This window comes from Streptopelia decaocto (assembly GCF_964273445.1).
Source record: "Streptopelia decaocto genome assembly, chromosome: 20".
Taxonomy (NCBI): Eukaryota; Metazoa; Chordata; class Aves; order Columbiformes; family Columbidae; genus Streptopelia; species Streptopelia decaocto.
Genome location: NC_138675.1, coordinates 5471309 through 5496959, shown reverse-complemented (window position 1 = coordinate 5496959; position 25651 = coordinate 5471309). Strand labels below are relative to the sequence as shown.

At 48.8% G+C, this 25651-nt stretch overlaps 2 protein-coding genes across 5 annotated transcripts in view; one reads left to right on the top strand and one right to left on the bottom strand.

The window, feature by feature from the left end:
* Positions 1–12431: 12431 nt before the first annotated feature.
* RNF223 (ring finger protein 223) lies at positions 12432–13669 on the top strand (the record flags this gene model as incomplete). The annotated part of the gene is made up of 2 exons (XM_082069866.1): positions 12432–12483; positions 12822–13669. The coding sequence occupies 2 exons, from the start codon at positions 12432–12434 to the stop codon at positions 13667–13669; spliced, it is 900 nt and encodes a 299-aa protein (XP_081925992.1).
* A 2119-nt stretch (positions 13670–15788) lies between these two features.
* The window catches only part of LOC309448270 (tyrosine-protein phosphatase non-receptor type 11-like), a 35721-nt gene continuing 25858 nt past the window's right edge, over positions 15789–25651 (bottom strand). For 3 of the 4 annotated variants that reach the window (XM_082069661.1, XM_082069664.1, XM_082069663.1), the window contains 13 exons: positions 23336–23528; positions 23119–23238; positions 22700–22813; positions 22204–22300; positions 21529–21608; positions 20714–20869; positions 20039–20170; positions 19695–19849; positions 19099–19166; positions 18431–18582; positions 18135–18235; positions 17526–17621; positions 15789–17118 (listed from right to left, as the gene is read on the bottom strand). In XM_082069661.1, coding sequence (XP_081925787.1) covers positions 17537–17621; positions 18135–18235; positions 18431–18582; positions 19099–19166; positions 19695–19849; positions 20039–20170; positions 20714–20869; positions 21529–21608; positions 22204–22300; positions 22700–22813; positions 23119–23238; positions 23336–23528 — 1453 coding nt within the window. In that variant the 3' untranslated portion in view covers positions 15789–17118; positions 17526–17536. Of the gene's footprint in view, positions 17119–17501; positions 17622–18134; positions 18236–18430; positions 18583–19098; positions 19167–19694; positions 19850–20038; positions 20171–20713; positions 20870–21528; positions 21609–22203; positions 22301–22699; positions 22814–23118; positions 23239–23335; positions 23529–25651 lie in introns of all 4 variants that reach the window. The other variant, XM_082069662.1, reaches the window with a different exon arrangement.

The following is a 25651-nucleotide window of genomic DNA, read 5'->3' as shown; positions in this document are numbered from 1 at the left end:
CCTGAGGCCACGCGAGGAGCGGGCGGGTCCCGGAACTGCGACTCCCGGCGTGCCCCGCGCGTGAGCCGCCATTTTAGGCGTTGCTCGGCAACGCGGACGCCCCGGGAGCACGAAGGCGCAGGTAGGCGGAGGCCTCACCTCGAGTTTTCTGCCAAGAGTGGGGAAAGAATTAAATATTTCATTAAAGAAGTGTCAGGACAGGGGACACAAGGAGGCTACAGCATGTCCGAACTCCTCCCATGCCTTTCCATATGACACAAATCCTTTGATATCACCTGCTTGCCCCATCCTGTCAGCAGCTGTCTGACAAGCATCAGTATTTCAGAGGAAAAAAAGGAAGAAAAAGTAAAGAAAGGAAGCTCTGAGGAACGTGTCTAACAGGAGGACACCCACCTCAGGGCTGCTTATCTAAACATACTCCGATACCATCACATCTCAGCCCAATTAACAGCTGCTGAAATGTGGCAAAAAGAACAGGATCTCTCTGCAAAACTTAAGACTTGAAACTTGAGGCAAGATAAAAGCTGCACTTCTGATCTGAAATCTACACCTTCACGCAACAGAAGTTACCTGCTGCTGCCATCACGGACCGTTTCTATAGTCTGCTTGCCATCCAAACGGGGGCAGGAAGGATTCAGCCTTTTCTCTTTCTAATCGGCTTTAAATGAGAAAAGTCTGCTGGTAGATTTGCATATTAAGGACAAGCTCAAGAGCTTTCTGTTTTTAAGAAGAATACACACGTTATTGGTAAAATGTGTAACAGGACTCATACAATGTGTACCAGATGGGAAATGATCCTCTATTTCACAAGAGCATTTGCTCATCCTGTGTTTTTCCTGGAAGATTCCCTGGCTGGCACACACCTGGGCAATCAAGCAGGAATTTATTGCTCTTGAGCAGATATAACCTACGTAACAGAAATAAAAACGTCAGTTGCCTTGTCAAGAGAATCACTGCTAGGACTGACATCATTTTATGGTCTGCCTGTAATATTTCTGTTAACTGGGGAAACACCTTGAGATATTCCCCACACATCCGACAACTATATTACCAGTGTGATGTAAAACCATTCCTGCCTGTTCATCCCACAGTGCAAACCTTTTTATTTAAGCTATTTTGTGAGTCTGTGTTTGGATACACTAGCTGAAATTCAAAGTTTTATCCTGAGAAATACAGCTAGAAAGAACTGGAGATAAAAGCACATCAGAGCGAAAGGCAGCTCAAGAAAATTTGATCAAGTGTTAATAAAAATATTGCATTTAAACTGAAATTGTTCCTCATAAAAAAACCAAACATAAACAAACCAAAAGCCCCCCCGGACATTAAGGTCAGAAGCAGACAGCATTGCTCCTGTTGATAGCCAACCTTCTTTCTGTTCAAAATATGGAAATCAATGCTCTGTAACTGTGTTTACTGTAAAAACTATTGCCGCACTCTCACCGATAATGTGCTGCTGTGCTTGTGGTTCTATCAGCAGCAGCGGGAAGCGAGGAGTCATTGTACGGGCACCGCTTATCAGACGGCTCAATGGCTTTGCCTGGGTAATTACACAAATTGTAAGTGTACAAGTAACGAGCAGAAGCTTGAAATCTCCTGCTTTGCACAGTGCTTTTCATCATCTTCTGGTTTTTTTTTTTCCTCTAATGGGGGTGTAGAGTCACATATGGAGAATTCCCATACAGGAGCAAATAGCTTTGTTTTTCTTAGCTAAATACTGATAGGTAAATACCAAGGAAATAATCAACACGTTCTCAGATATCCGCAAACCACAGATTGAGTACCACAGGCAGGGCAAGATTATTCTGCAAGGGGCTGTTATTATTATGGCTTGCCTTTCTTTTTTCCTTTAACCTGTTACTATGCTGCATGTGCATAAGGACTGGCAGCCTCCCCAATTCTAGAGCTGCCCTACCACTTTGCAGCACATATATATTTAAATTTGACATTTCTACAGATGTTTTGCCATCGGGCACCAGCTGCAGGTCGACACCAGACTCATGGCACGCAAATTAAAACCAGAGGAGATCCCAGTGCTTTCAATATGTGGGGTGCGTGGTCACATTTATACAGAGGCGACTTATCTTTTGCACCGAAGAACGGAGGCTCAGGCACATCTGAGCAATTATCAGAGCAGCACAAGGTCAAAAAAGCTGGGAGGAAAATCCACCCTGCTCCCCCCCAAAAACTGCTTTATCTGGATTGATCACAAATCAATGCATTCCTCCTTTATCAGCACCTCCTGCACGTCTGTGCTCTGTTTGCAGAAAAATCAGCTCACAATTCAACGCTTCCAGGTTTTCCAGAGTGAGAACGAGCACTAAAGGTTCTTGGAGGGCTTTGCAAAAGGACCTGGGAGGAAAGTCAAGCAAAGAATAAATCAAGACGCAACAAAACCCTCGGTTCCCTCGGTCTTTCGCAGCATTCAAAAGATGGATTGTTTCTGAAAATATATATATATATATTACAGCACAGGAAGTAACAAGGAAACAAGATTTGCGCAACAGGATTTCCTGCCAGGAGCTTCTGTGGCGGCCACCGAAACACGGTAATTTGGTGGCTCTGCTGCCTGCAGGAATATGAGCTTTCTGCCATTTATTAAGCTGTCCCTGGGGGCTCAGCTTTTCCGTTCCTGAGCGAGCAGTTAACGCTCCGTAAATACATTTCTCACATCCAGGAAATTCACAGCATACTTCAAAAGGCACGCACGGAGCTGCCCAAAGAGGAAGGAGTCCGGCGCCTTTTTTTTCTTTATTATTGCTTTTATGAAAGTCAGTCATCCCCTTCATTTTTGAGAACAGCAGCACATGATGCTCAGCCTCAGATCTGTATCTCTGCGTCTCTCCATTAAAGCTCAAGGCAATTTTCTCAGAGCTGAAAGCTTAACAGAATTTGTCTAGAAAAAGCTATTATGTCTTCCTACAAACCCTCACTTTCTCATTCCCAGACTCTCCCACAAGTTCAGCTTTAAGCCGTTGTCTTGAATAACAGGAGAAATCCATCGCCGCCTTTAAAACTTTATATTTTGATTTAAATTACTTCGGCTTCAGGCTTATAGAATATAACCTGTTCACTAGGGTGAGCTACCCGATACACACGCTAGAAATGAAATTATCTTTGAAAAAGTCAGTCATGACAACCTTGTGCGATATTTGCTGCGTGACGTAACTTCCATAAAGCAGAGTTCACCCCCAGCCTCCATCCTGCAGTTCACAGCCTGGCAGGTGAGACGTTAATGGGCATCAAAATTATAATTACAACTCACTTTCTTCCAGTTAATCTCCCAGCATTTGATTAGCACTGTCCTGTCTTCAGTTCATGGAAGAAAAAGGCAAGAAAGGAAGAAGAAGAAACCCTTCCCAGCATTGAGCTTTCCCATTTATACTCCAGTCCTCCCCAATTAACACCTACTCAGTGGGCACAGGTGTAGGAGCTTGTAATCTGGAATGTTTTTAACCCCGTTCTTGCCTTATGTTGAGCAAAAGATACAACGATTTCACTCCTTTCCCTCCTCTTTAACAGTTGTTAAATCTCTCATTCCATACCTCCAGTTTGCTGGGTCCAGAAGCAACCTGTGTCATCCCCGCACACAGCAGGGTTTAAATACATTGTTCACAGTAAATACAAATAAAGAAGGAACATAAACAAACACAAGTATCTGGATGTTGATAAAGATTCTACCAAAAAATAAATAGATAGACCCAGGGAAAAGCATAAACAAGAAAAGGGCAAAGCAGTAAAATGCAATGAAAAAGTAAGGAATTCATCTGCCGGATTATGCAAATGTGTGTTTAACCCTTTAGAGGATGAAACTGAACACTCACCCTCGTGTTATTTTCAGCGTTTTGTCTCCAGAACTGAGGATGGGATGAGTGATGGGGACGGTATATTCTAATCACAGCTCTGGGAACACTGCTGCTTGTCCCCATCCTACACGGTGCACCAGTACAGCCACCGCGAGCACTGGGAACCCAGATCCCCAAACCATCTGCTCCTCCTTTCCCACCACAGTGTCCCTTGGTGTCCCTTCCCCATGGCCCAGGGACACGGGAGGGATGTGGCAGCGCGTATTTCCCCAGGGCCAGGTAATGTGCATCCTCGGGTAACGTGCATCCTCGGGTAACGGGCATCCTCGGGTAATGTGCATCCTCTGCATCCTCGTGGGCACAGGACGTGAGCAGAGGGACCAGCAAATTTCCAGGCGCCCACTCATGGCTGGAAAATCTTCCTATACAATACCAGAATATATTACAATTACTACAATATATTACAATTACTACAATATGCTACAATACTGGCACTTGTGACGTCCCGCTCACTGGATGCGCTCAGAACATCATCTTTAGGGCAAGAATAATTTAAAGTGCCCCAGCACCCAGCGCAGGATTAAAGAGCTCTCTTACAACCAGCCACATTGTGTTATAAACAAAAAAGCAGTTGTATTTTTGTTTCCTTGGGGTTTGAGCATGGGATCAAAATCCCGAATGGAAGCACTCCATACAAAAAGGAGTTTCCTAAATAAAAGATGCTTGGGGCTTGTCGTGTTTGAGCTCTTATGAACAGCTTTTCTTTTCCTTTTGCTTCCACTGTAAATGCTACAGGGCCAAGCCAACGCTTTCTGCGAGTCTGGGAGCTCAGCACCCGTGAGCACCACAGGTACCAAATGAAACCGACCGCGCTCTCTGTTACTAATAATAAAACTAAGCAGGATGTTCCGTAGTTTAAAGAAAAACCATGGAGATGACCTGTCTCTCCTGTAAATGCTTCATCTGTCTTTTCCGCAGTGATTGGGTTGGTAAGTGGTGCAGCACCATCTATCCCACTGAGCAGGCAACAAGATCTTATTTTTATGACACTGCAGTCTGTTCCCAGGACTATAATTCTCCTATCAGCTCGGCACTGTGATTGCACTGCATTTGGAACACGAAAGGAGCAGGATTGCTAGCTGAGGAAGGCAGCCGAATGGCATCCGAACTGCTTCAAGAACACTTAAAATAAATATGAGCAATGCACGAAATAAAAAGTATATAGCAAAAAAAAAAGTTACAATATCTTTTGTTGGAGAATTCCCTGTTATAAAAAATAGAAAAAAAAAAAAAATGAAGCAAGAAATGGAAAAAGAAATCTTGAGAAACTGCAGCCCCATATTCCCACTTCCCTCCAGAGACGGCAGACCTGTCAGTATTTAACTTTCCTTCTGTAAAGAGAGTGCAAGGAAGTTAATAGGAACAGTCACTGATGTATCACTTGGCATATTAAGGGATTTTTTTAAGCAAATATTAAGTTTAATCTAAATTCCAACTCAGAGTGTGACCGCAGAGAACTCTGTCCTTTATCGCCACCGACATCAGACCCTTTTTGAAGTGACCTGATGGGATGTGCTGGAATTCAGGGCTGGTGGAGCAGAAAATGCCCCTGGGCAGGTGCATCAGCATCCCGACACCCCCATCCTGCCCAAATGAGCTCTGATGGGGACAAGCACCCAGATGCTCCATAGACGCAAGTGGAGCTGAACCCACTCACACCTGGAAGGGGAGAGTTCAGCCAGAAGAGGGCAGGTGGCTGGTGACACGGGGAAAAGTCAGCGGGGAGGAGAAGCGCGATGTCCCTGCAGCCATCCATTCACTCCTCGGCTCTGACATCACCGCCCATTGCCCAAGTTTGTCTTGTCACCTCACTGGCCAGGAAGTGAGTAACCCTGCAGAACGTGACCTCTGTGGGACAACCACTTGAGCATCAGCAACGTGGTGCTGAGAACTTGGGAACATTGCCCTTCGCCTCGCTTCCACTGCCATCTCCTCGAGTCCTGCTTGTAGTGACCCCCATCAGCAACGTGCTACGACTGTATCTACACCTGGACAACCCACTCTAGTGACGGCAACGACCGCTGCTTTATGGATTAGTGGGAACAGCATCCCCTTTTTGTCTCAGGAGAGTAACTACTGTGGTTCCTGTGCACTTTGCATCCACTGCATCTCAGCTCCAGCTGCACTTGAGCCACTTACACCATCAAAAGGGGCTGTTGCTGCAGTTCTTGGGAACACCTAATGACCCTTCTACTGAGTCCACTCCTTTTACCAGCTGCATTGTGAAAATGAAAGAGCTGCCACACTCACTGAATACTTCCAAGGACCTCAATTCTGGTGTGATTGACTCTGAGCCACTATTTATGAGTGTCAATATCAAACTTTCCTTGCAAGCCACTACAGAAGCAGCATAGACATCTGGAAAGCCAACAGTCTCCCAGGTGTGGTATCACAGATCACCAATGACTTATAGACCACAGTGTAGCCATTGGTCCGAGTCACTTACTCCTTCAGAAACGATGGGCTAGGGAAAAAAAATAAGACCTGACCTTATGTCCAGGGAATGGATGCTATTCTTGCTATTTGAGAGTGTAGCCGCGAGTGGCTGAATCACACAGCCTCGAACCGCTGGAGAGTAATCGTCACATGAGTAATAGGGGATCAGGAAAATTGCTATGCAGCATCTCTCTGTGTAATGATTATTTAATCATGGTGCTTTCCTGGTGACTACCGGAAATGAAGAACAGTGCCAAGTTAGGTGCCAGGCGGATCCAGAGTCTGCATGACATTAAACTACAGAGGCACATGGTTCCGCAACTTGAGCTTGGCTTAGTCAGTAAAGACGGGCATCACTCAGAGGACAGGAGTCACCTGAGGGGCTCAGTCTGTGGCTCTAACAGGAACAGTTTTTCTCTAAATCTGCATCAAGTGAACGTTTTCTGGTGGTGTTTCCCACCCCATCACCTGTTCAAAGTCTCACCCCTCTGCTCTGGTAAGTCACCCTGCCATGCTAAGGGACAACGCTCGCCCAGGCACAGAGGTCACAGCAGCATTTCTCAATGGTGTCTGGGCGTCCCCTGCTCCACAAAACTTCCCCGACCGTAAAATGAGATAACGTCCCCGATAAACTGTGCTTACTGGAAGGCTCAGTTCACTATGTCTGCAAAGTGCCTTGAGATTGTCTGATAGAAACAGCTAGGGAAGGATAAAACATAATTATATCAGAAGTATCCCCCAGCGAGTTCCCGTCTGGTTTATCTGATGACTCACCAAGGCTCTTTCCTGCCGGTACATAAATGTACTTTGGAATTTAAATAGCCCAGTCTGGCCATAGGTGCAAACAACTGCAACAACGATAAGACTTCCAAGCGAACACCTGCACGTGAAGCCGGACAAATAAAAGAGTTCCATGAGCTAGCATGGGAAACATCACCTAATGGTGCTGTTTACCACCACGGAGCATTAATTGCCTGGAGCCTCTGGCTCTGAGGAACACTGTAGGACCAAAAAGCGATGCTCAGTCTAAGCCCAAGAATTGTTTGCCAGGAAAACTCGGGCAGTCTCACCGCTTCTTCTGTGTCTGATTAACAGATGATGACAACGCAAGGTGGAGAGCTCAGCTGCTGAGCTGGTCCTGTCCTAAAAGTCACAGAAACTGGTGTGTATGTGTGTATTTTCACTGGTTTCAGTAGTTTGAGAGCAGGCAGGTGAATGTTTGGGTTGATTCAAAACATAGTCTATGTAGCATCCTCCTGCTCCACAGGAATCCATGGAAATCAAGTGTCTTGCTCAAGGTCACAGTGCTTGTACCAGAGATCTGTATCTCCTGCATCTCACTCCAGTGTTTCAGTCGTTTCATCTCATCTCCATTCCTGCACAGCTTAGCAAAAATCAATTTTCAAACCAGGTGTGCAGGTGTAACGCGGCTTCCAGGAAACAGCAGTGTGAATAAACTAACTGTTTCTACTTAGCACCACCGTTCCTTTACGTGCAAACATGCAAGTACGTGCTCCCACTACCGTTCCCAGCTCCTGGGATCCACCCCCGACCAGCTGCAGCTCCTGACATGCCCAGTCCGTTCCTCCCAGCAGAACACGAAAATAACAGCGAGCCTCCCACTCACTTTTGGAAGCCAAGCCCCGCTTGTCACCCCAGGACGGTGCCAGGTCCCCGCACGCTCGGTCCCTTGCACAGCCAGAGCATCCTCGCCACATGGGATGTGTGGGGCAGCCCAGTTTGCCCCAGGCTCTCGGCTCCTGGGTTGGACTCAACCCATCCCATCTACCAGGGATGTTGAGGCTGATGAGAGCCCACATCTCTCTTTAGAGCATGATCAAAAACTCAATCAGTGCTACCCCACTGATGACCAGAGGAGAGGGCTCAGCAGGACCCAAAACAAGGACTTTTGTTCCTTGGTGTGTTCCCAAACACAACATAGTATGTTACTGAAATGTTGTTAATTTTGAGCCCAGTCTACTGAAGTGCTTATGCAAGTGACTAAGTGAGCAAGACTTCTAAAAATCCGATTTACATCCATTCATCAAGCGTCCTGCCGTGTCAGCTGCGGACGGTGTTTGCTCCCAGCCCGGCTCATCCCTCAGCGAACACATAAATAGATGGGGGAGAACACCGTGCTGGTATTGCCTGCTCCGTCGAGGGTATGGATTGTTAAGCCTATGGTATATGCACATTCTGCAGAGGGATCTATACCCTTCAGATGCAGATCTGGGAAAGTTTAGTCTTAACCTGCATTTTCCATTGAGGTGTTTTTCTCCTAGAGTCACCCATGGACCTCATGGTGAACCCACTGGACGGATGATGCTCTAGCCCAGGTCCTTCTAGCTCTGGAAGGACGAGGGAACCTTAGTTTTAATCCTAAAACTGATTTAAAACTTTGGTTCTCTTATTCTCAAAAGCCTCCTTTTGGATTCCTGCTCATTGGAACTAAACAGTGTGACCTGAAGCGGAGGAACATGGAAGTGAAAGCGAGTTTTATGTCACCACCACTAAAGTCTGTGGGGTTTAGACACTCGTCCATCCCACGAGATGAATACAGTTCTGTACATTTTTAGAGTGAAGCTTCTCAACCATTTTTTAAAAAGGTGCTTCCTGATACCATTCTGAAAAAATCCTCTGACCATCTGGTGGTGTTTGTTTGAGAAACTGAACTAAGAAACGTAGTATTTGCAACAAATAAGAACTAGACTCAATTCTGAATGTTTGTCTGTCACTTTCCCTCCCTCCCCTTTGTTTCCTTGTCTGCACAAGTGTAAATGTAATAGTTCTTTTTCCTGGATCATGGCCTGATGCCCTTTGAACCACAAAAGGTTTGCAGGTCAAATAATATTTATCTGTCAACTACTACCCAAAAGTGCGAAGAATGAAATTCCTTCTCTGTGAGAATCCCCACAGGATTCTTTCGAACAACCATATGGGAGCTTGAAGCAGACAGATATACAGCGTGGTTTAATTAAGTTATAAACGGCTTTCAAACTTACGCTGGGTTTTTCTATAGCGACAATTTGTTTCACAAGAAATTTGACTGTCAGAATCTTGTTTCTGCTGTTCATCTAAGGCACTTTCAAATTATTTGTCCTTCATGAAGGACCAAGAGGGTATTAACCACAATTTTTAGATGTCCTGAAATGTTCTTCTTGCTGCCCCGTGAAAACGTGGCCGGTGCATCTGCACAAACTGGTGCAAATTGCAAACTGGGCCAGATTATGTAGAGCAATTAAAAAGAAACAACCACCAAACCTCAAAGCCAGTCGAAGAACCGTATTTACCAGAAAGCAGAAAGCTTTACCCAGCCCAGAAGTGAGGAAACACACATTTCTCACATCCCTTCCCCAGGGCAGGTGTCCTCGGCCGCGATTGCTTATCAGCAGCCATCCAGTCTGCCCAGTCCGTCCCAGGAACCGGCTGGAGCGGGAGGAGTGATTCAGTGGGGATGGGGAAGGGCAGGTGGAGCAGGTAAATCACCTCTGGACAGGAAGGTATAAAAGATACTGGAATTACAGCGGCGGGGCCACTCGCGCCCGGGGAGCTGGTGGAGGCTCCAGCTCCAACACCAGAAGGCGGCTTGTAAATAAAACAGACCCTGAGCCTCAGCTCGTCCTCTGGAGAGAAGACTCTTCAGGGGCAGAAACCAAGAGCCCAGAACATGCTTTTCTCCTTCTAAACAGGTATTTATAGACTTTAATCTGCCCTACACCTCTGGACTTGCTGTGTATTCAGTTGCTCTGAGTTAAAGATACGAGTAGGGAATTGTATTACAGAGCAGCGCTGGTGCTGTCTTAACGGAGTGTTCTCTTTAATCTGGTTTTATGGCGTGGAAAGATGTTTTCTAGCACTTGTTGGGAAGAAAAAAGTACTTAACTACTTAGTTTTAAAGCTGAGCTTGTGTGTCTGTCCTGAATGGTTTAGTTATTTACTGATGTTTGTGAAGTTTCTGGAAAGCCCAGGTAAATAAGCTGGGGAAGCGAGGTGGGTAGCTGAGGAAATGCTGTGTGACCAGGGAGGTCTGAATAGCTGATTATATTGTATTAAATTAAATATATGTATATATAGTGGAGTTAAAAAAAAAATTGACAAAACAAAACAAAGACCAAACCCAACCAAATAAAAACCACAAACAAAATGGCAAAACAACAGAAAAGCAAACAAGAAAACCAGCCAAACCCCAACTAATTCTGTTGAGATTCCACACTGTGTGTCTTCCTCGGCCTCCCCAGCTTTAGGGACTGGCTCTCATTAATCCTACAGCACTAACGCACAAGAGAATTCTTGGTCCCGTGTAACACCAAACTGTTGATAAAAATAAGCCGACTCTAAATTTGTTAAAAATAACAAGCATCTATAGCATCACGATCATTTCTAGCAGAGGGAAAAGCCTGTAGCTTCATTTAAAAGCAACTGTTGTGAGTAAACTTCCTCAAGTTTGCTATCAAAATATTGCTGTTGCTGTAGTTATGTTATAGACTAGCAAAAGCCCCAAGAGAACAGCCTTTTCACGCAGGTTATGAAATTACAGTTTGCATAAGCAAAGGTCGGTCTTTCTGAAGTTACCTTCTGCAACTGGTTTTGCTGCTTGTCAATTCTGCCCACAAAGGACTGGGCGCAGAGTTGTGCAAAACAGAAGATTTAGGACAAAAAACCCAAACAAAACCCCAAATACACAACCGAAAACCCCAAACCAAACAAAACCAAGGGGGTTCCCTAATCGCTGTGCCAAATTGGGTTTGGATTTGTAATTCATCAGCATCAACCAGCTCGTGCTAAAACACGCATGGTGAGCTGTGGCCAGAAATAAATACAGTAAAAAAACATTAGGACTTGCTGAAAATGGTAGATAGTGTGTGACAAAGTGTAACGTGAGGAGAGGCTTCACCAACATGTCTTAATTTAAAATAAGAGGAAAAAATGAAGAAGGAAGGTTCCTAAAGTTGGTGCCAGATGTGGTGTGAGATAATTCTTCATTCTTAAATTATGGAGACTTTTTTTTTTTTTTTGTGCAATGTGAGGAATATGCAGTTTTTCTGATACCTTAAACTAGCTTTTTATGCCAAGGAGTGGAGCCTTTAGCCCATGCTGCTGAGCCTCTGCTGGCTTGGCTGGAAACCTATAATTACAGCAGCAACCTGAACATTTCTGGCTTGTCACGGGCACATCTCCCATCACAAAGAATCAAGCCCAGCGAGTTGGGTGACACAGCCTAAAAACAATGTACCCCGGGCACACAGCACCGGGGCCAGCGCTGGGAATTTCCTCCAGCCAAACACTTGCCTTGAGGTCAGAGCGCTCGACAGCCGAAAAGTCGCGTATCTGCCTATCAGAACGTGTGCGGAGCTGCACGCCCAGCCTGGGATGAGTGGAATTAAAGGTAATGCTCGTGTTAGGCTGGAGCAATTTGTAAACTAATTAGGTGGAGATGGCGTATTGGCCATTCAACTCAAGGCTCGTGGTTACACGCCACAAAAAAGCAGAAAGCACAAGGCTGGGACTCCTCCGGGGCTGAAGAGAAGGAAGAAGCATCCGGAGCAATAAGGAAATGGTGCGAATTCCCCGTGCTCTGGCACCAAGGCCGTTTCCTCCAACGTCGCTTTTCTTGCTGTTTCAAGGTGACAAGACAAAGATCCTTCTTGTGCTGCTTGGGGGCTGAGGATGGAATGAACTTTGTGAGATAATAGTGTTTCCTCACCTGCCTTGGCTTCTCCTGGGACATGGGGGAGATCAGGTCCCACCAAAAGCAGGCAGCATCCTTGGGTGGGACCTCAGTGGCCTTCTAGGTGTAGAATCATAAAATTATAGAATCACAGATTTATAGAATCACAGATTTATAGAATCACAGAATGCCCTGAGTTAGAAGGGACCCAGGCAGGATCATCGAGTCCAACTCCTCTCCCTTCACACCATGTGTCCGAGCGCATTGTCCAACTGCTTCTTGAATCCTTGTGCTGTGACTGATTGAAGGCACAAAGCCCAACACACCAAAGAAGAGATTCACCCCCATGCTACTTCCACAACTGAGTAGTGTTGTCTGTCTCTTAGGCCTTGCTCATGCTGCCACCATAATCTCTGAGTGCCTCCTCCTAATATTCTACCATAGCGAGGTCCCTACGTGACCTCATGGAGTCTTCTGCTCTCCTCCCTGCTCAGGTCTCGGGGAGCACCACCTGGGGTAGGTTTTCCGTCGTGTTTTATTTCTGCCCAGAGGGAGGCATGGACGGGGACAGACTGCGCCCATCTGTATCGCCGTGGTGGTTCTGGTGACGAGGCTTTGGCTGGATGGCGGAGCTCTGCTGGTTGCTTGCTTCTCTGCAGGATGTTTAACTTCACCTTTGGTACGCAGCTTCGAACAGGCTCCCTGTGTCACTCTCAGCTCTAGCAGGGATCTCCTCCAGGCTCAGGATGCAGTGGAAGCCATGAACTCGCTCTTTATAAGGGGATAAACGTAGGTGTGGTGATGGGTGTCCTCACATTGTTTAAAATGAAGGCTGTGGTTTTCTTCTCTTCCAGAGTCTCCCAGGGCTCTGTTTGTTTCCCGGGGCTCCGTCATGTCGTGTTTCACGCAGCTGTGGCACTCCAGCACGCCAGACTCTCCCACCAGCCCGACCCCTGCGTCTCCACGAGAAATCCCCATCCCCATCAGCCCCATCGTCATCACCTCCCCAGGAGATGGCAAGAGGAAGGCGAGGTCCCCAACCGACAAGCCCGGCTCTCCAAACCCAACTTCTCCAAAGCCAACCTCCCCCGTTGAGTGTTCCATCTGCTTCAACACCTACGACAACACCTTCAAGACACCCAAGCTGCTCCAGTGCTCCCATGTTTTCTGCCTGGAGTGCGTGGCCCGCCTGAGCACAGGTTTGCCCCCAAACCAGCCCGAGGACCAGCTCCCCTGCCCCTTCTGCAGGCAGCTGACCAGCATCCCTATGGAAGGTGCCCCAGCCCTCGAGACCAGCAAGGAGCTCCTTGCCACGTTGCCCCCCGAACTCCAGCAAGAGAAGGTGCTCTGGATGGAAGGGACCAAGCTGTGCTGCCGCCAGTCATCCGATGATCCCGAGAACCCAGACTCCTGCATCTCCATCGACGTCGCCATGAGCAAACCGGAAAGCCCCGATGCCCCCCCGGCGGGGTTAGCCGGGCGCCTGTCCCGCTGCGACATGTGCGACGACTGGAAACGCATCGTCCTCCTCTCCGCCTTGATCATCATCCTGTTCTGCATCATCCTGTGGCCGGTGCAGTGCGCCCTGAAGACGGGGAACCTCCGCTGCTTCACCAGGACTGTCGCCATGAGCCGCCCGGAGTATCTCCCCCCAAAACACACCACGGCGGCGACCCCCGTGACACAATTCCCTTTCCAGTAGCTTCCATTGGGCTGTCGCCGGGACATCCCTTGGTTTGCTGGCAGACCCCGCGCTCCTTCTCGTGCCTGAAGCTCCAACAAACGCATCCACCTCCAGGAGCTCGGCCCAAATCCTCGCCCGCCAACCTGTCTCCAAGGCCAGGAATGCTCAGGAGCTGCCTCAGCAGCCGCTGCCAACCTCGCCATGGAAACCAGAGCCTCAAAGACAACAGAGAGGTTTCGAGGACAGTTTGCCATGCGCCGCCTTGGCTGCATCCCAGATGACAGTGGGTGTAGCTCCGTAACTCCCGCAGGGAATAAAAGGCTATTTTTTTGGCAAACCGAAGGATCTACATGATTATTCCTAAGAGGAGCTGGGATTGGGAGGGTAAAGATATATCAAAATCATATTAAGCAGGTGAAAATTAACGTTATTCCGCATGCTTGAGACGTTTCTGTCGCATTATTTGATGTTGGAGGTGTAAGTGCTGCCTCCTGCTGACAAAACGTGGATGTACCACAGCTACTCACCTGAGCTGTTCTACCATCCTGAGCAGCTTTTGAACAAAATACAGTAGCCTTTCTACTTGTTTTTCCAAATAAGGTGCTTAAAAAAAAAAATCACTCATCCCTACCTGGAAAGTGATTTTGAACGCAGGGGGTGAGCTCTGCCAGGCACATGGACACACGGACACATCAGCAAACTCCACTTGTCCTTCTCACATCAAACTGTTGCCAAAACAACAGAAGTTCCATCTTTTGACAGCTTTACCCTCCTAATCTTAAAATGTGTCAGTGTTAAGACACAGGCCAGTTGCTTACACTATATTTTTATTTAACGCAGTGATCTTCTGACAGTGATTAACAAAAGCCTTCATGATGAAGGCGGCTTACAATTAAATGTTTTCTATTCAAACATGTGGATGTAAGACAGTATTGTATGCAAGTACCATATATGTATGTATTAAATTATGTTTTATACAATACAAAGTGTCAATTTGAAGCAATTACTCCACATTTCCCTCCTTACTTGCAGTTGGAGGTGTCCACTGAGCAGCCCTGATCCAGCTGCAGTCGCAGCAGGTACCACATCTGGACTGTGTCCCATGCATCAGCTCTCCCCGTGCTGTACGCTCCTACACACACAGACACCTTTACCCTGTAAATTCGTACTTACTACCATCTAGGTGGTGTTGTCCCAGGTGCAAATTCCCTCTGTGTTTACCCGATTTGACCTGAAAAATGAAAAGCTGCAAAGATTGCTCATCTTTTGCTTCTTCCCAGTTGGATGAAAGACACTTTCAGTCTCCCTTTCCAGAAAAAGCTAACTTGAAATAGGAAAAAAAGGCAAAGCAACGGCAGAAATAACTCAAGTCTGTTGCTATGCAAAACTTCTGTGGAAAGGTGCTGCGTGTGCCATATCTGCAACAGCTTTGTCGTTGAGCTGCAGGCTGGGATTATCTGCAGAAACCAGTGGGATTAGCTGCAAAAAACTACTCCAGGCACCGTCACGACTTCTGCCCAAGTCACTGGGCTTGACAGGGTTCTCACTGGTATCATCCTGTCCCTGCCGATACCATCACAGCACCAATTTCAGTGCGTTCTTGGAAAAAGCGACTCGCTTTTTAAGACTTAAGGCAGAGAAGGCACTTCCATTTTACCCGAGGTGCGCTTGGGACTGAGCCCAGCAAATAGACACTGGTAGAGATGAAGTGATTTGTCACTGCAGCTTTGTTATCATTCGACTCCTGCTGATGAGACCTAAGGGCAGGGGAGAGGGAAATAACAGCTTCAGCCTTATAACATCTATTGTTACAGGGACAAACGGGCCACAGAGATGTTCTCACAGTTCCAACTGCTCCCAGTAGCCTGTCACAGCGTCCTTGTGGGGTTTGTCCCTCTGCGCTTCCCATTGTCACCATGGGTTTGGGAACAAAGGCTGAAGGTTTAGGTAACAGGCAGCTGAACCTCTCAAAGTCAAAAGGAAGAGTCAATGTGAGTGAAAACAGGGCCCTGAACAGCAGCATTTGGTGATGGGAGACGTTGAGGATGCCCCACTGTCCACACCATCAGTCACTTCCCAAAAAGCAAACGACTTAAAATTAAAGGAGGGAAAAAAAAAATAATAAAAAAAGCCTTGAGAATATTCAACATTTATTAAAAGTGCAATAAAGACAAACAGTCCTCCTGTCCACACGACAAGGGACAGACAGACCAGCCAGGAAATACAGCCAAGATATGTCATTGTGCTTTAGTTCAGCCCCTTCTGCTCAGCGCTTGGAACCAGCACCCCAGGCACTAATACTCGACCGTGCAAAGGGCGGCGAGTCCATCCAGCCCCAGGGGTGCTCGGGAGGTTCAGGCACCAGCAGTGGGACCCCACGGACCCCACCTCCAGCCACCAGAGTCCTGCAGAAAGGGCTTCTTTGGCAGGACCAACCGCAGGCTTTAGGGCTGGATCAGCGGGAAGCACCACCAGTCACAAGGCAGGACTGATCAGAGCTGGAATACTCAGCAACACACTCATCTTCACGGCACTGGTCAACTCATAAACACTCCTACAACTCAGCAGACACAACACGCGCCTCGTCATAGAGCTGCAGGGTGAAAAAAGAAGCCACGCAGCAAGGTAAAGGCAGAGCTGCAGCGAGCTTAGAGGGGCCCGGCTCTAAAAAGTCCAGCCTAGATTGGTATGAGGCTGTTACTCACTAGGGCTGGCTAAAAGCACCTCAGCACCCATGAGCTGTGTGGGATTTCCTGTAGCTCAACATCCGCACCGAGACGGAGATGTTCATCTCTGTCTCACTTCTGCTCCAGAACCCCGGTGCGGAGCGTTTACAGGCTCAGACACACACATCTGCTGTCCTACGAGGATTACTCGGTGCCTTTGGTAGGGTTGCATAGAAATCTAGAACTGGTGCAGCCAAAAGGAAGTGTGAGAAGAACTACTGAGGTGCAAATCCCGGTGCGGGCAGCGTTCCGCATTCCTCACCCTCGCAGGCAAAGTTACTCCAGGATTTAGCCTAAAAACACTTCTAGCTTAGAAATGATCGACCTCATGAAAACACCAAAGTGTACTAACATTTTACAAAACGCAACCCTGGGAAAGCTCCTAAGCAAAGTCACCTCCGCTCCTTCTTAACAATTTGTGTGTAAAAATTAAGAATCTTAAATTAAAAAAAAAAAAACAAACAAGAAAAATATTGATACTGAGCCTTGATGCCCTAATGAATGTCCAGAGGCACTTCCACATAAATATCAACCTACTGACACAGGGGAGAATGGGGGAAGATCCTCTCGTGAATAAGTTAGGTCAGGGCAGGTTCTTAAGGCGCGGACTCTGTTTCTTGCAGTCGGTTTCTCTCTTCCTCGCTGAATCCAAGGTGCTCGGGGAAGGCAAGACGGGCAGCACAATAAAATCTCGTCCTCAACTGCAGAACTTGGAAAGGGTGGACGTAAACACTGTAAATCCTGCGTTCCGAGACAAGAAAGGACAAGCATGGTGTGGTTTGTAACCTGGCAGAGAGCTGAGACCCTCCCAGTGTGCGAGGTCTCTGCTGTGTATTTGCGTACGTAGCACAGGCTGGTTCTCAAATCTCACTGTTTTCTGACATAACAGCCCAAAAAGCACATCTCCCCCCTTACCCCACTATTGGTAATATATTAAATGTGTTTCCCCATTGAAATCTCATTCCCCCAGTTCTCCCATCAGCATCTTTAGGTTCCATCCCCTCATAGAAGCTCCCTGGGCAAAGCCACAGGGATGTACATAAGCTGAGCTGAAGAGGAGCTCGGTCAGAAGCGACGTAAACAGCCTGTGGTGACACTCAGGTCACCGAGGGACACGTTCCTACCTGCACAGCCTCTGCACAGCTCACCTCCCGCTCCTTTATCGCCCGGTGTTACTCATCCCTGAAACCTTCGGGCTTTTGATGTTCAGGTTCTCGTAGACGGAAGCCGACTCATCATCAGCCCTGGCAAGAAAGGAAGCCTTGTCATGACCAGCATCACTGCTCTGGATCCCTTCCCAGAGGCAGCTGGAAGCGGGTAATGGCCCAGCCGAGTTCCCTTTTGCCCTCCCCAGCCGTGCAGACAGGATGACATCAGGTTATGTGCTGGTCTCAGTCCCAGTTTTCTCTTGCTCTGGCTGGGCCACCCCTCCTGGGCTCAAATACAGAATCACTTTGGTTGGAAAAGACCCTCAAGATCATCGACTCCAACTGTTACCCCACCCCATGTCCCTGAGGACCTCATCTCCGCATGTTTGAAACCCCTCCAGGGATGGTGGCTCCACCACTGCCCTGTTCCAATGCCCAACAACCCTTTCTGGGTTTCTGATTTTTAGCCATCCCCATCTGATAGCCAACAACTGGGCAGGTTTTGGCCATGGGAGCAGAAGGCTGGCAAGGGATAAATCCCATGGCTCTTGCTCAAGCTGTTCTCTCTATTGCTACAGAAATTCTCAGCCCTGGCAGAGTTCAGCTTACACAGGCTGGGTCCGCGGGGCCAGGGGCTGCCCTTTGGCTCTGCCTTTTTCCATAGGAACGTATCCGATATTCAAGTAGTCTCGCTCCTTCCTTTTATTCCTCTGAAAGAGAAAGCAAAGACAATAACATCCCACTCAAAGCAGATATAGGAGAAAGCCTTAGAGGACCCCACATGCCAATGTGCGAGAAGGGGGTTTATTTCCATGTGTTCAAGGCAATATTTGAGTTCCATGGAGACGGTAGAAGTGGTTTTTGGTGCGGACCAGGTTCTGCTCTTGCGTTCCCAATCAACTCACCTGTTCTTCTTCCAGCCTCTTCTGCTCGGCCTCGATGTATTGCTGAACAGCCATGTAAACGAACTTGTACTGTGCCTCGGTCTGCACCATGCCCGACCGCTGCCTGCGCACCATCTGGATCGTCTTGGGGATGTCGATATCGCAGTCCAGACCTGCTCTCGGGAGCCAGAAGATGAGGTTTAGGGAGTGGGAATGCACTTGAAAAACCGTATTCTCAAGATAACATAGAAAGCTTTCAGCACCTTGCTGCACAAAGTGTCAGCGAATCCCCAGAATATGGTGAAAGGATTTGGTGCATGTGTGTGCATGTGTGTGCCTAATTTTTTCTTGTTTTATCCTTACTAGAGCACCTTGAATTGAGAATGGCTGAGGAGGCTCCACCTGCCCCAAGGCTCCTGCATCAGCCTCAGACATTCCATGGAATGCTCCACAACAGCTCTAGGATCCCAGGAAGGGTGCACAGAAGGGTTTGGGGGAATCATTGCTAAAAGGGCTCATTCCCCCCTGCTCAGTAAAACAGGGTTGTCCAGGTGACCTTGAAATCCTGGCCCCACTGATGCCAATGAGAAGAGACCAGGTCCCCAGTGCTTGCACAAGAACAGGGTTATCCCGTAACTAGTCAGAGCAAAGCGAACGGTGAAAGCCACAAAACAGACAGGGAGACATACCTTGCCTGTGAATAATATCCACCAGAATATCTATCACTATGATCGTGCCTGTGCGTCCTATTCCAGCACTGGAAAGAGAAAAGAAAACAAAAATTACAGGAAGAAACATACCCCAGAGTTATTCAGCTCGGCTCCCACACTCCTCTGCATGCCTGGTCTGTCCTGGGCAGATTTGGAATGGTTGCTTTAAGATAAGCCCAGCCTAAAGCTGAGCCTTAGGAGATCAGAGCCTAGCAGGCTGCATCAGAGCTGCCAGCCCCAGAGCAGGATTGAAGCACTGGAACAGGCTGCCCAGGGCAGTGCTGGAGTCACCATCCCTGGAGGGTTGGACAGATGGAGATGAGGTTCTCAGGACAAGGGGCAGGGACAGGGTGGGTTATGGTTGGACTCGATGATCTTGAGGGTCTTTTCCAACCAAAATGATTCTATACTTTTCCCTGCGCTATCACCAGTGAGGCTCTGGAGCAGGGCTCTGTTTTCCCATGTGCACATCCCACCATCATCTCAAGTGATGATGCAGCTGCAGGTGTAACAAGAACAAAACAAACACACATCTTTATCACCCATCCCACCGCTGGCAGCCCAGCGGTTTGTACCTGCAGTGCACTATGATGGGCCCCGTGTCCGGAATGCTTCGCTGTGCCCGATTCACTTGGTCCAGAAAGCTCAGCACCCCTCCTGGCTCGTTGGGCACCCCGTGGTCTGGCCAGCTGAAATACTGATAGTGCTTCACCAGCCTCGGGCGCTCGTCCTGCAGGGAGTAGAGACCTGCTCAGAAAAACCCTGCTCCTCCTTCCTTTCTTTTCATCAAAACTGGGGCAAAGTGGCCCGGAAATTAAGCAGTGGGATCATTAAATGAAAAAACAAAACAAGACAAAAGGAGAAGGCACAGGCGAGTCCCAGGGCTCCCAGCACAGCGAACAGACGGCAGAGGACTCACCCTGTCCGTCCGCGAGATCTCCAGCTCCCGGAGGTAGTAGCCTTGGGCCTCACGTTCGCTCACGTTTCTCACACAAATGCACCCGTATTCCTTGGTGCAACCCTTGTCTGGCCAGTAACGGAAACACTTGTTCTGCAGAAATATCAAATAACTGCTCGTTAGTTGAGCCTAAGGAGCTGGAGGATGAACCCCTGAACATCTTGCCCAGGGATGCTGCTGCATTCCAAGGGTGCGCAGCCCACAGTGTTTAGTCCCAGTTTAAAGGAGAGCCGTACACACAGAGCATTCCCTTTGAACTGGGGAGGCACTGGTAACAGCCATTCCTATAGGAAGGACCTGATCCCTAAGGGAACCTCCCTCCTCAGCCTGACCCAGCCTTTTGTAGGCATTGCTTTGGCAAAGAAATAGTCTTGCCCCACAGCATCTGAGCTGTTCGTCTTGTCACTCCCTGTTAGGTCCACCTCTCAGGTTTAACTCATTACTGATCCTACTTCACATTTTAATACAAGCCCCGAAAAACTACCCAGCTCGGTGCACATAGCAGTTGCTGCATCACCCTCTTAGTTTTCAAGGCCTGGCTTTAGAACTAGTTCTTGCCTCCAGCCAAAGAGGCTGGAACAAGAACAAGAAGCAGGTAACGTTCAGGCTTGGGGACAGCGCCCGACAAGTGCTCACCCTGCCCCGCTCCACCTCCTTGGTGGTCATGACAATGACGTGGCTGTTCTCTTGGTACACCATGGCCCAGAAGTCGTTCACCGTTGTCTGCAGGCAGCCCTGGGTGGCTATATAGACCTTGCAGTGCTCCGAGTTCCTTCCATCTTCAGGGATGCTCTAGGGACCAACGGAGAGGAGCAAAAAACAAGCCAGCGATGTGAGGAACTGAGAATTGCTTCAGTGCAGCGAAGTCAGCGCACTTTGCCATGCAGGGTTTCTGGGCTGGCTGATTTTCCTCTGTTTCTCAGACCTTTGGACACTAAATGCTCTCATCGCCAGCTTCAAGAGTCTCCAGCAAAATGGTCTGCCTGCCCCCCGGGACCTTCACACTGAGCTGTAACGCATTATTGCACAACGACTCTTGCCAGAGGCAGCTGCAGGTGGACGTGGCTGGAATGAAGCCACCTTGAAGGTTTCCCAAAGGCGGGTGCTTAAGTGCTGGAGCAGCATTGCTGGAAATACAACTTCCAGCAGCTCTTATCTTAGAGAAGACAATTATAATTTGACCTGAGAGATAATGGTCAATGGGACAGGGGCTGGGTCAGTCCCCTAGGACCTTCTCAGTAGATAAGGCGAGGAGGGGATTGAGATAAACTCTTAGGCAGCAATAAACAGGACATGGTAGAATGGGATACTGTAGAAAAATGCAGTGTTCGGCCTGGAGCCAGTGAAAGATGCTGGTCCTGACAGGCCAGACTTTACACCATCATTGCGCTTCCCCACCAGGAGAAGACAGACAGACTGACTTGACACCATGTCTTCCCTTTCCCGAGTACCTTGATATAGTTGGCATTGATGTAGTCCGAGCCGGGCACGCTCTCATCCGCGTCTCGGAGCGCCACGCGCGTGGTGTCAACTGCAGGAGAGTCCGGAACGAAGACGGGAGTGAGTGACACCGCGGGGCAGGGACGGGCTTTGCTGCAGGGCGGTCACTGGGAGCCCCAGCAAGGGCTCCCACAAGGCTCTTACTATGAAAACACATGAGTAACGACTGCAAAAGAGGGTGAAAAATGCTCCCCTACTGATCTCAGCAGTAATCCACACTACCCGTCCCACAGCTGCGTTGTCAGTCTAGTAACCTGGATGGGTATTAGTGATACACAGAGTTGCAGACTAACCTGAGCTCAAGCTTTCCAGTATTGCTTTTGTAGGCTCCAGCTCTGGCTCCATACGACTTCTGAACTATACTGATGCTTATTTAGACTCACAGCACAAGGAGAGGAGACCAATTTACCAGTTTTCCCATGCAAAAGGGGAAGGACCAGGTGAGAAAGGGGATGGAGATGGCCATGGACTAACTGGACCACTTCACTAGGACATTCACACCCCTTTCCAGCTGAGCTATGATCAGAAAGCTCTGCAGGGTTAACTACCCCCACAGAAAATTGTGGTTAAAAAAAAAAAAGAAACAAAAAAAAAAACAAGCCCAAAAGTATTCAGTGTCTCCTTACAGGGAAGGATGTTCTTGTAGCGATTCTTCGCCTTGTTCTCTGGTCGCTGTCCCTCCTTCCTGGGGTAGAGGAGCTTGCACTCTTGCTGCTGCAGCATCTGTGGAGCAGAGGACACAAGAACAAACTGTTCTGGGCAGATAAGGAGGGTCAGAGGCAAAGGAAGGGCTCTTCTGACAAGCTGCTTGGCTTCCTAACACCGAGAAGAACAGAGGGAGTGTCAGCAGGAAGGGAGAGGGAGCCAAGAAGCAGCTTGATGAGGTAATGGGGGAGAAGGCAGAAATCCCTGCAGGGAACAAAGGATACGCAGTTCTAGAAAGAGGACGGAGAAAAAGCCTCAGACATGAGAAAAAGCATTAAAAAAATAGGACCAGGACACAACTTAGTTGAACACAGAAAATGGGAAAAGGAGCAACAGCATTGAGGTCAGTGCTGGAAAAGCACCGGCGCTGCCATGCAAATGTGATATTGTGGGAGGGAGCAGAGGAGCATCCTGTACCTCAAACTCTTCCCAGAAGCCTTGCTTGGCCTTCTCGCTGTGATCTGCCATTTTGTTCAGCTCCTTCACTCTGTTTTCAATGTTGGCGGCGTTGATGCGCGTGGCATTGAATGGCTGGAAGGCAGAAGAGGGCAGAATAAAGATCACTTTCGGTAACAGAAAGGCAGAGAACTTCCCCTTGAAAAACCAGTTCTTGAACCCCTGATTCCTGGGGGGTATTGGCAGGAGTTGGGTCCATTCCTGAGGTCTCGAGTGTGGGACCAGGGACCTTTCTGGCAAGTGTGAGCCTGGACCAACATGACAAGCAGCCACTGGGATGTTTTGGGGACAAGGAGGTTCCCAGGTGTGCAGATCTGTGCGCTCCCCCAGGAACATGGGCAAGCCCAGAGCCAACAGATATACATTAGAGCAGCTATTACCTGCTTCAGGTGAACCACCGCTCCAGATTTCTCCACCATGGGGTTCTTCTTATAGTGCTCCACCAGGTCCGTGAGGGTGTCAAACCTCTCTCCTCCCCCCACATCGTACTTTTCTTCTGGCTATAGGACAGAATGACAAAACCAGAGTGAGACAGGAACGCCCGGCTCCCAGCTGGGTCACCCATCACCAGCTGGGCACGGACAGCACGTTTCCCACCTGGTAGTGGATCATCACGTGGGTGACGTGAGGTTTCCGATCCCCAGTCTCCATCTTATCCTCGTTCGTCAGCACCGACAAGACGAAGTCTCCGGGTTTGCTCTGGCTCTCCCGCACCAGAAAGCTGCCAGGTTTCCCCTTCTCCGTCAGAAGCTTCTCTGCCTCCTTGCCAGTGAGGTGCCCATGGTACCATCTGAGGAGCATCAACGGGGAGCAAGGTCAGCTCAGAAACACACAGGACAAGAGCTACGCTCAGTGCTTGGGCTGGCCTTCATGGGAAACCCATTTCTAGGCTCCCAACCTGGCGTGACACCAACTTGATTTATTTTAGAAACAGTCCCCGGTGACGTTCCTCCAGCACGTTGCAGTGTCGCGTCAATACCGCAGCCTGGAAGGAGACCTGGAAGCTGGAAGCATCAGGACTTTGCTCAATCCTCCAGCCAAACGTGAAATGGCATCAGTATATTAAACTGCCACGTGATGTACGACAAGCACTGTCACCTAGTGACAGGGCTCCCACGAAGCTGTAAGAAACATGATTCTAGCAGGTCTTACATGAAGGTGGCTACGTTTCCCTTTATTTGTTTTTAATACGGAATTAAAAGCAGAATGCTTGGAGTCAGCAGGCTGTGGCCAGAACAGACACAGCATGGACAACACAAGATGCTTTGACCCAACTTGAGAAGGATTTTCAGATGGGTCCTCCAGCCCTGCGCACAAGCCAGTGATGATTCTACCACACAGAGGCTTGTGCCCAGCTCTTCCCAAGCCCCCGGCACAGCCGGGAGCTGCTCCACCTCTCCATCTGTGTACATCTTGCATGCACGTGCCCCTGTTTCTCCATCTAATCTCTCCTAATCCTTTCTCTTGCTCTGCTGACACACTGACATGGTGAGACGCAGGCTGGCTGTGCACCGGCTGGCTCGGAACGCTGCAGCAGCCTGGCCACGATCCCTTGGGGTTAAGCGCACAATAATCTGCTTGTTCCTGCACAAACCCTCTGCAGCTCCAATGCAGCATCTCCCACCCCCCTGCACTACCCAGAGCAGCTGTGCTTCATGGGTTAGCACCCTGCTACGGCCTTCCAGAGATACCAATAACAGTTGGGAGGGAAGCAGAGGTTCTTTTTGCATCCAAGCCTTCGATCTCCACGCTCCACCAACACCCAGCAGCGGCTCTGGGCAGATGCCACCGGTCCCAATTTGAGGACGCTGGTTCCTGGCCTGCCGGCCGAGCTGCCAAAAATTCAGAGAGGGCCAAAATAACCTTCCCAGGGGGGACCACAAGGGCAGCGTGTCACATCTCGGCAACTTCGTCCCAGAGAATGAAGTTTATAGAGCAGCTGTAGGTGATGTTGTGCCTTTCGAGTCACGCTGTGTCAAACTGAGTGAGAAGATCTCTCAAGAGGAAAACTCCTTCCCCATCATCATTTCATCTATTCCCCATCACCATTTCATCTATTAAGAGGCTCTATTAAGAGCCCTTTTCCCCCTCTCCCCCCGATGCCACCAGATGTGTGGTCTGGAGCAGAAATCTGCATGGAGCCGCCTTGTCAAGCCAGACGTTCCTTGGCAGGAGAAGAGGGGGAAACCCGGCTGAAGGGGGTTTTTCCACTTTTCCAGAGTATTCTGCTAACGTGAGCAGCTGCCCAGCCGCTTTCCACAATGGAAGGAGCCAAGAAAACATCCCTGGCAAGAAGGGAGCACATGAGCTGAAGGGACTTCCCAGCCAGTTCACATGAGGGCAATGAGGGGGAGCTCCTCTGCTCCGGTCACAGCTTTGCCTTCTCCTGGTTGCTAAAGTCAGAGTAACCAAGGAACTGCTTTAGCATCACCAGCCATTCCCCTCTCCACCCACCGTGTGACGCTGGGGAAACTGAGGGGGAGGAAAAGGGGAAAAAAAGGGTCATTGGAGTGTCGCACAGGAAGGGGAGGCAAAAAGGTCACTAATCGGCTAGTGGAAATATCCTGAAGTAGCCCAAGGCAAAGCACGTCTGGGAGCGATTCCACCATCCCCATCCCTGCAAGACATCAGCGTGGTGCTGCCAGGATGGGCGGCAGTTACGGAATCAGATGGGATGGGGGAAGAATTTCTTTCCAGGGCATTTGTACCCAGCATTCTGCAGGCAGACAAGCCACCTGCATGCGGTTTTGTTTCTTTTGAAACCAAAGCTGTGGGTTAGAGCTTTCTCTCTTATCAGCGCACACCGACGCCGAGCAAGTGTCAGCTTCTGGGCCCGGCCAACGTTATCAGGGCAGCTCGGGAACCACGTCCCAGCGACGTGCAGCTTTGGGGTCAGGAAAGCTAAATCACACC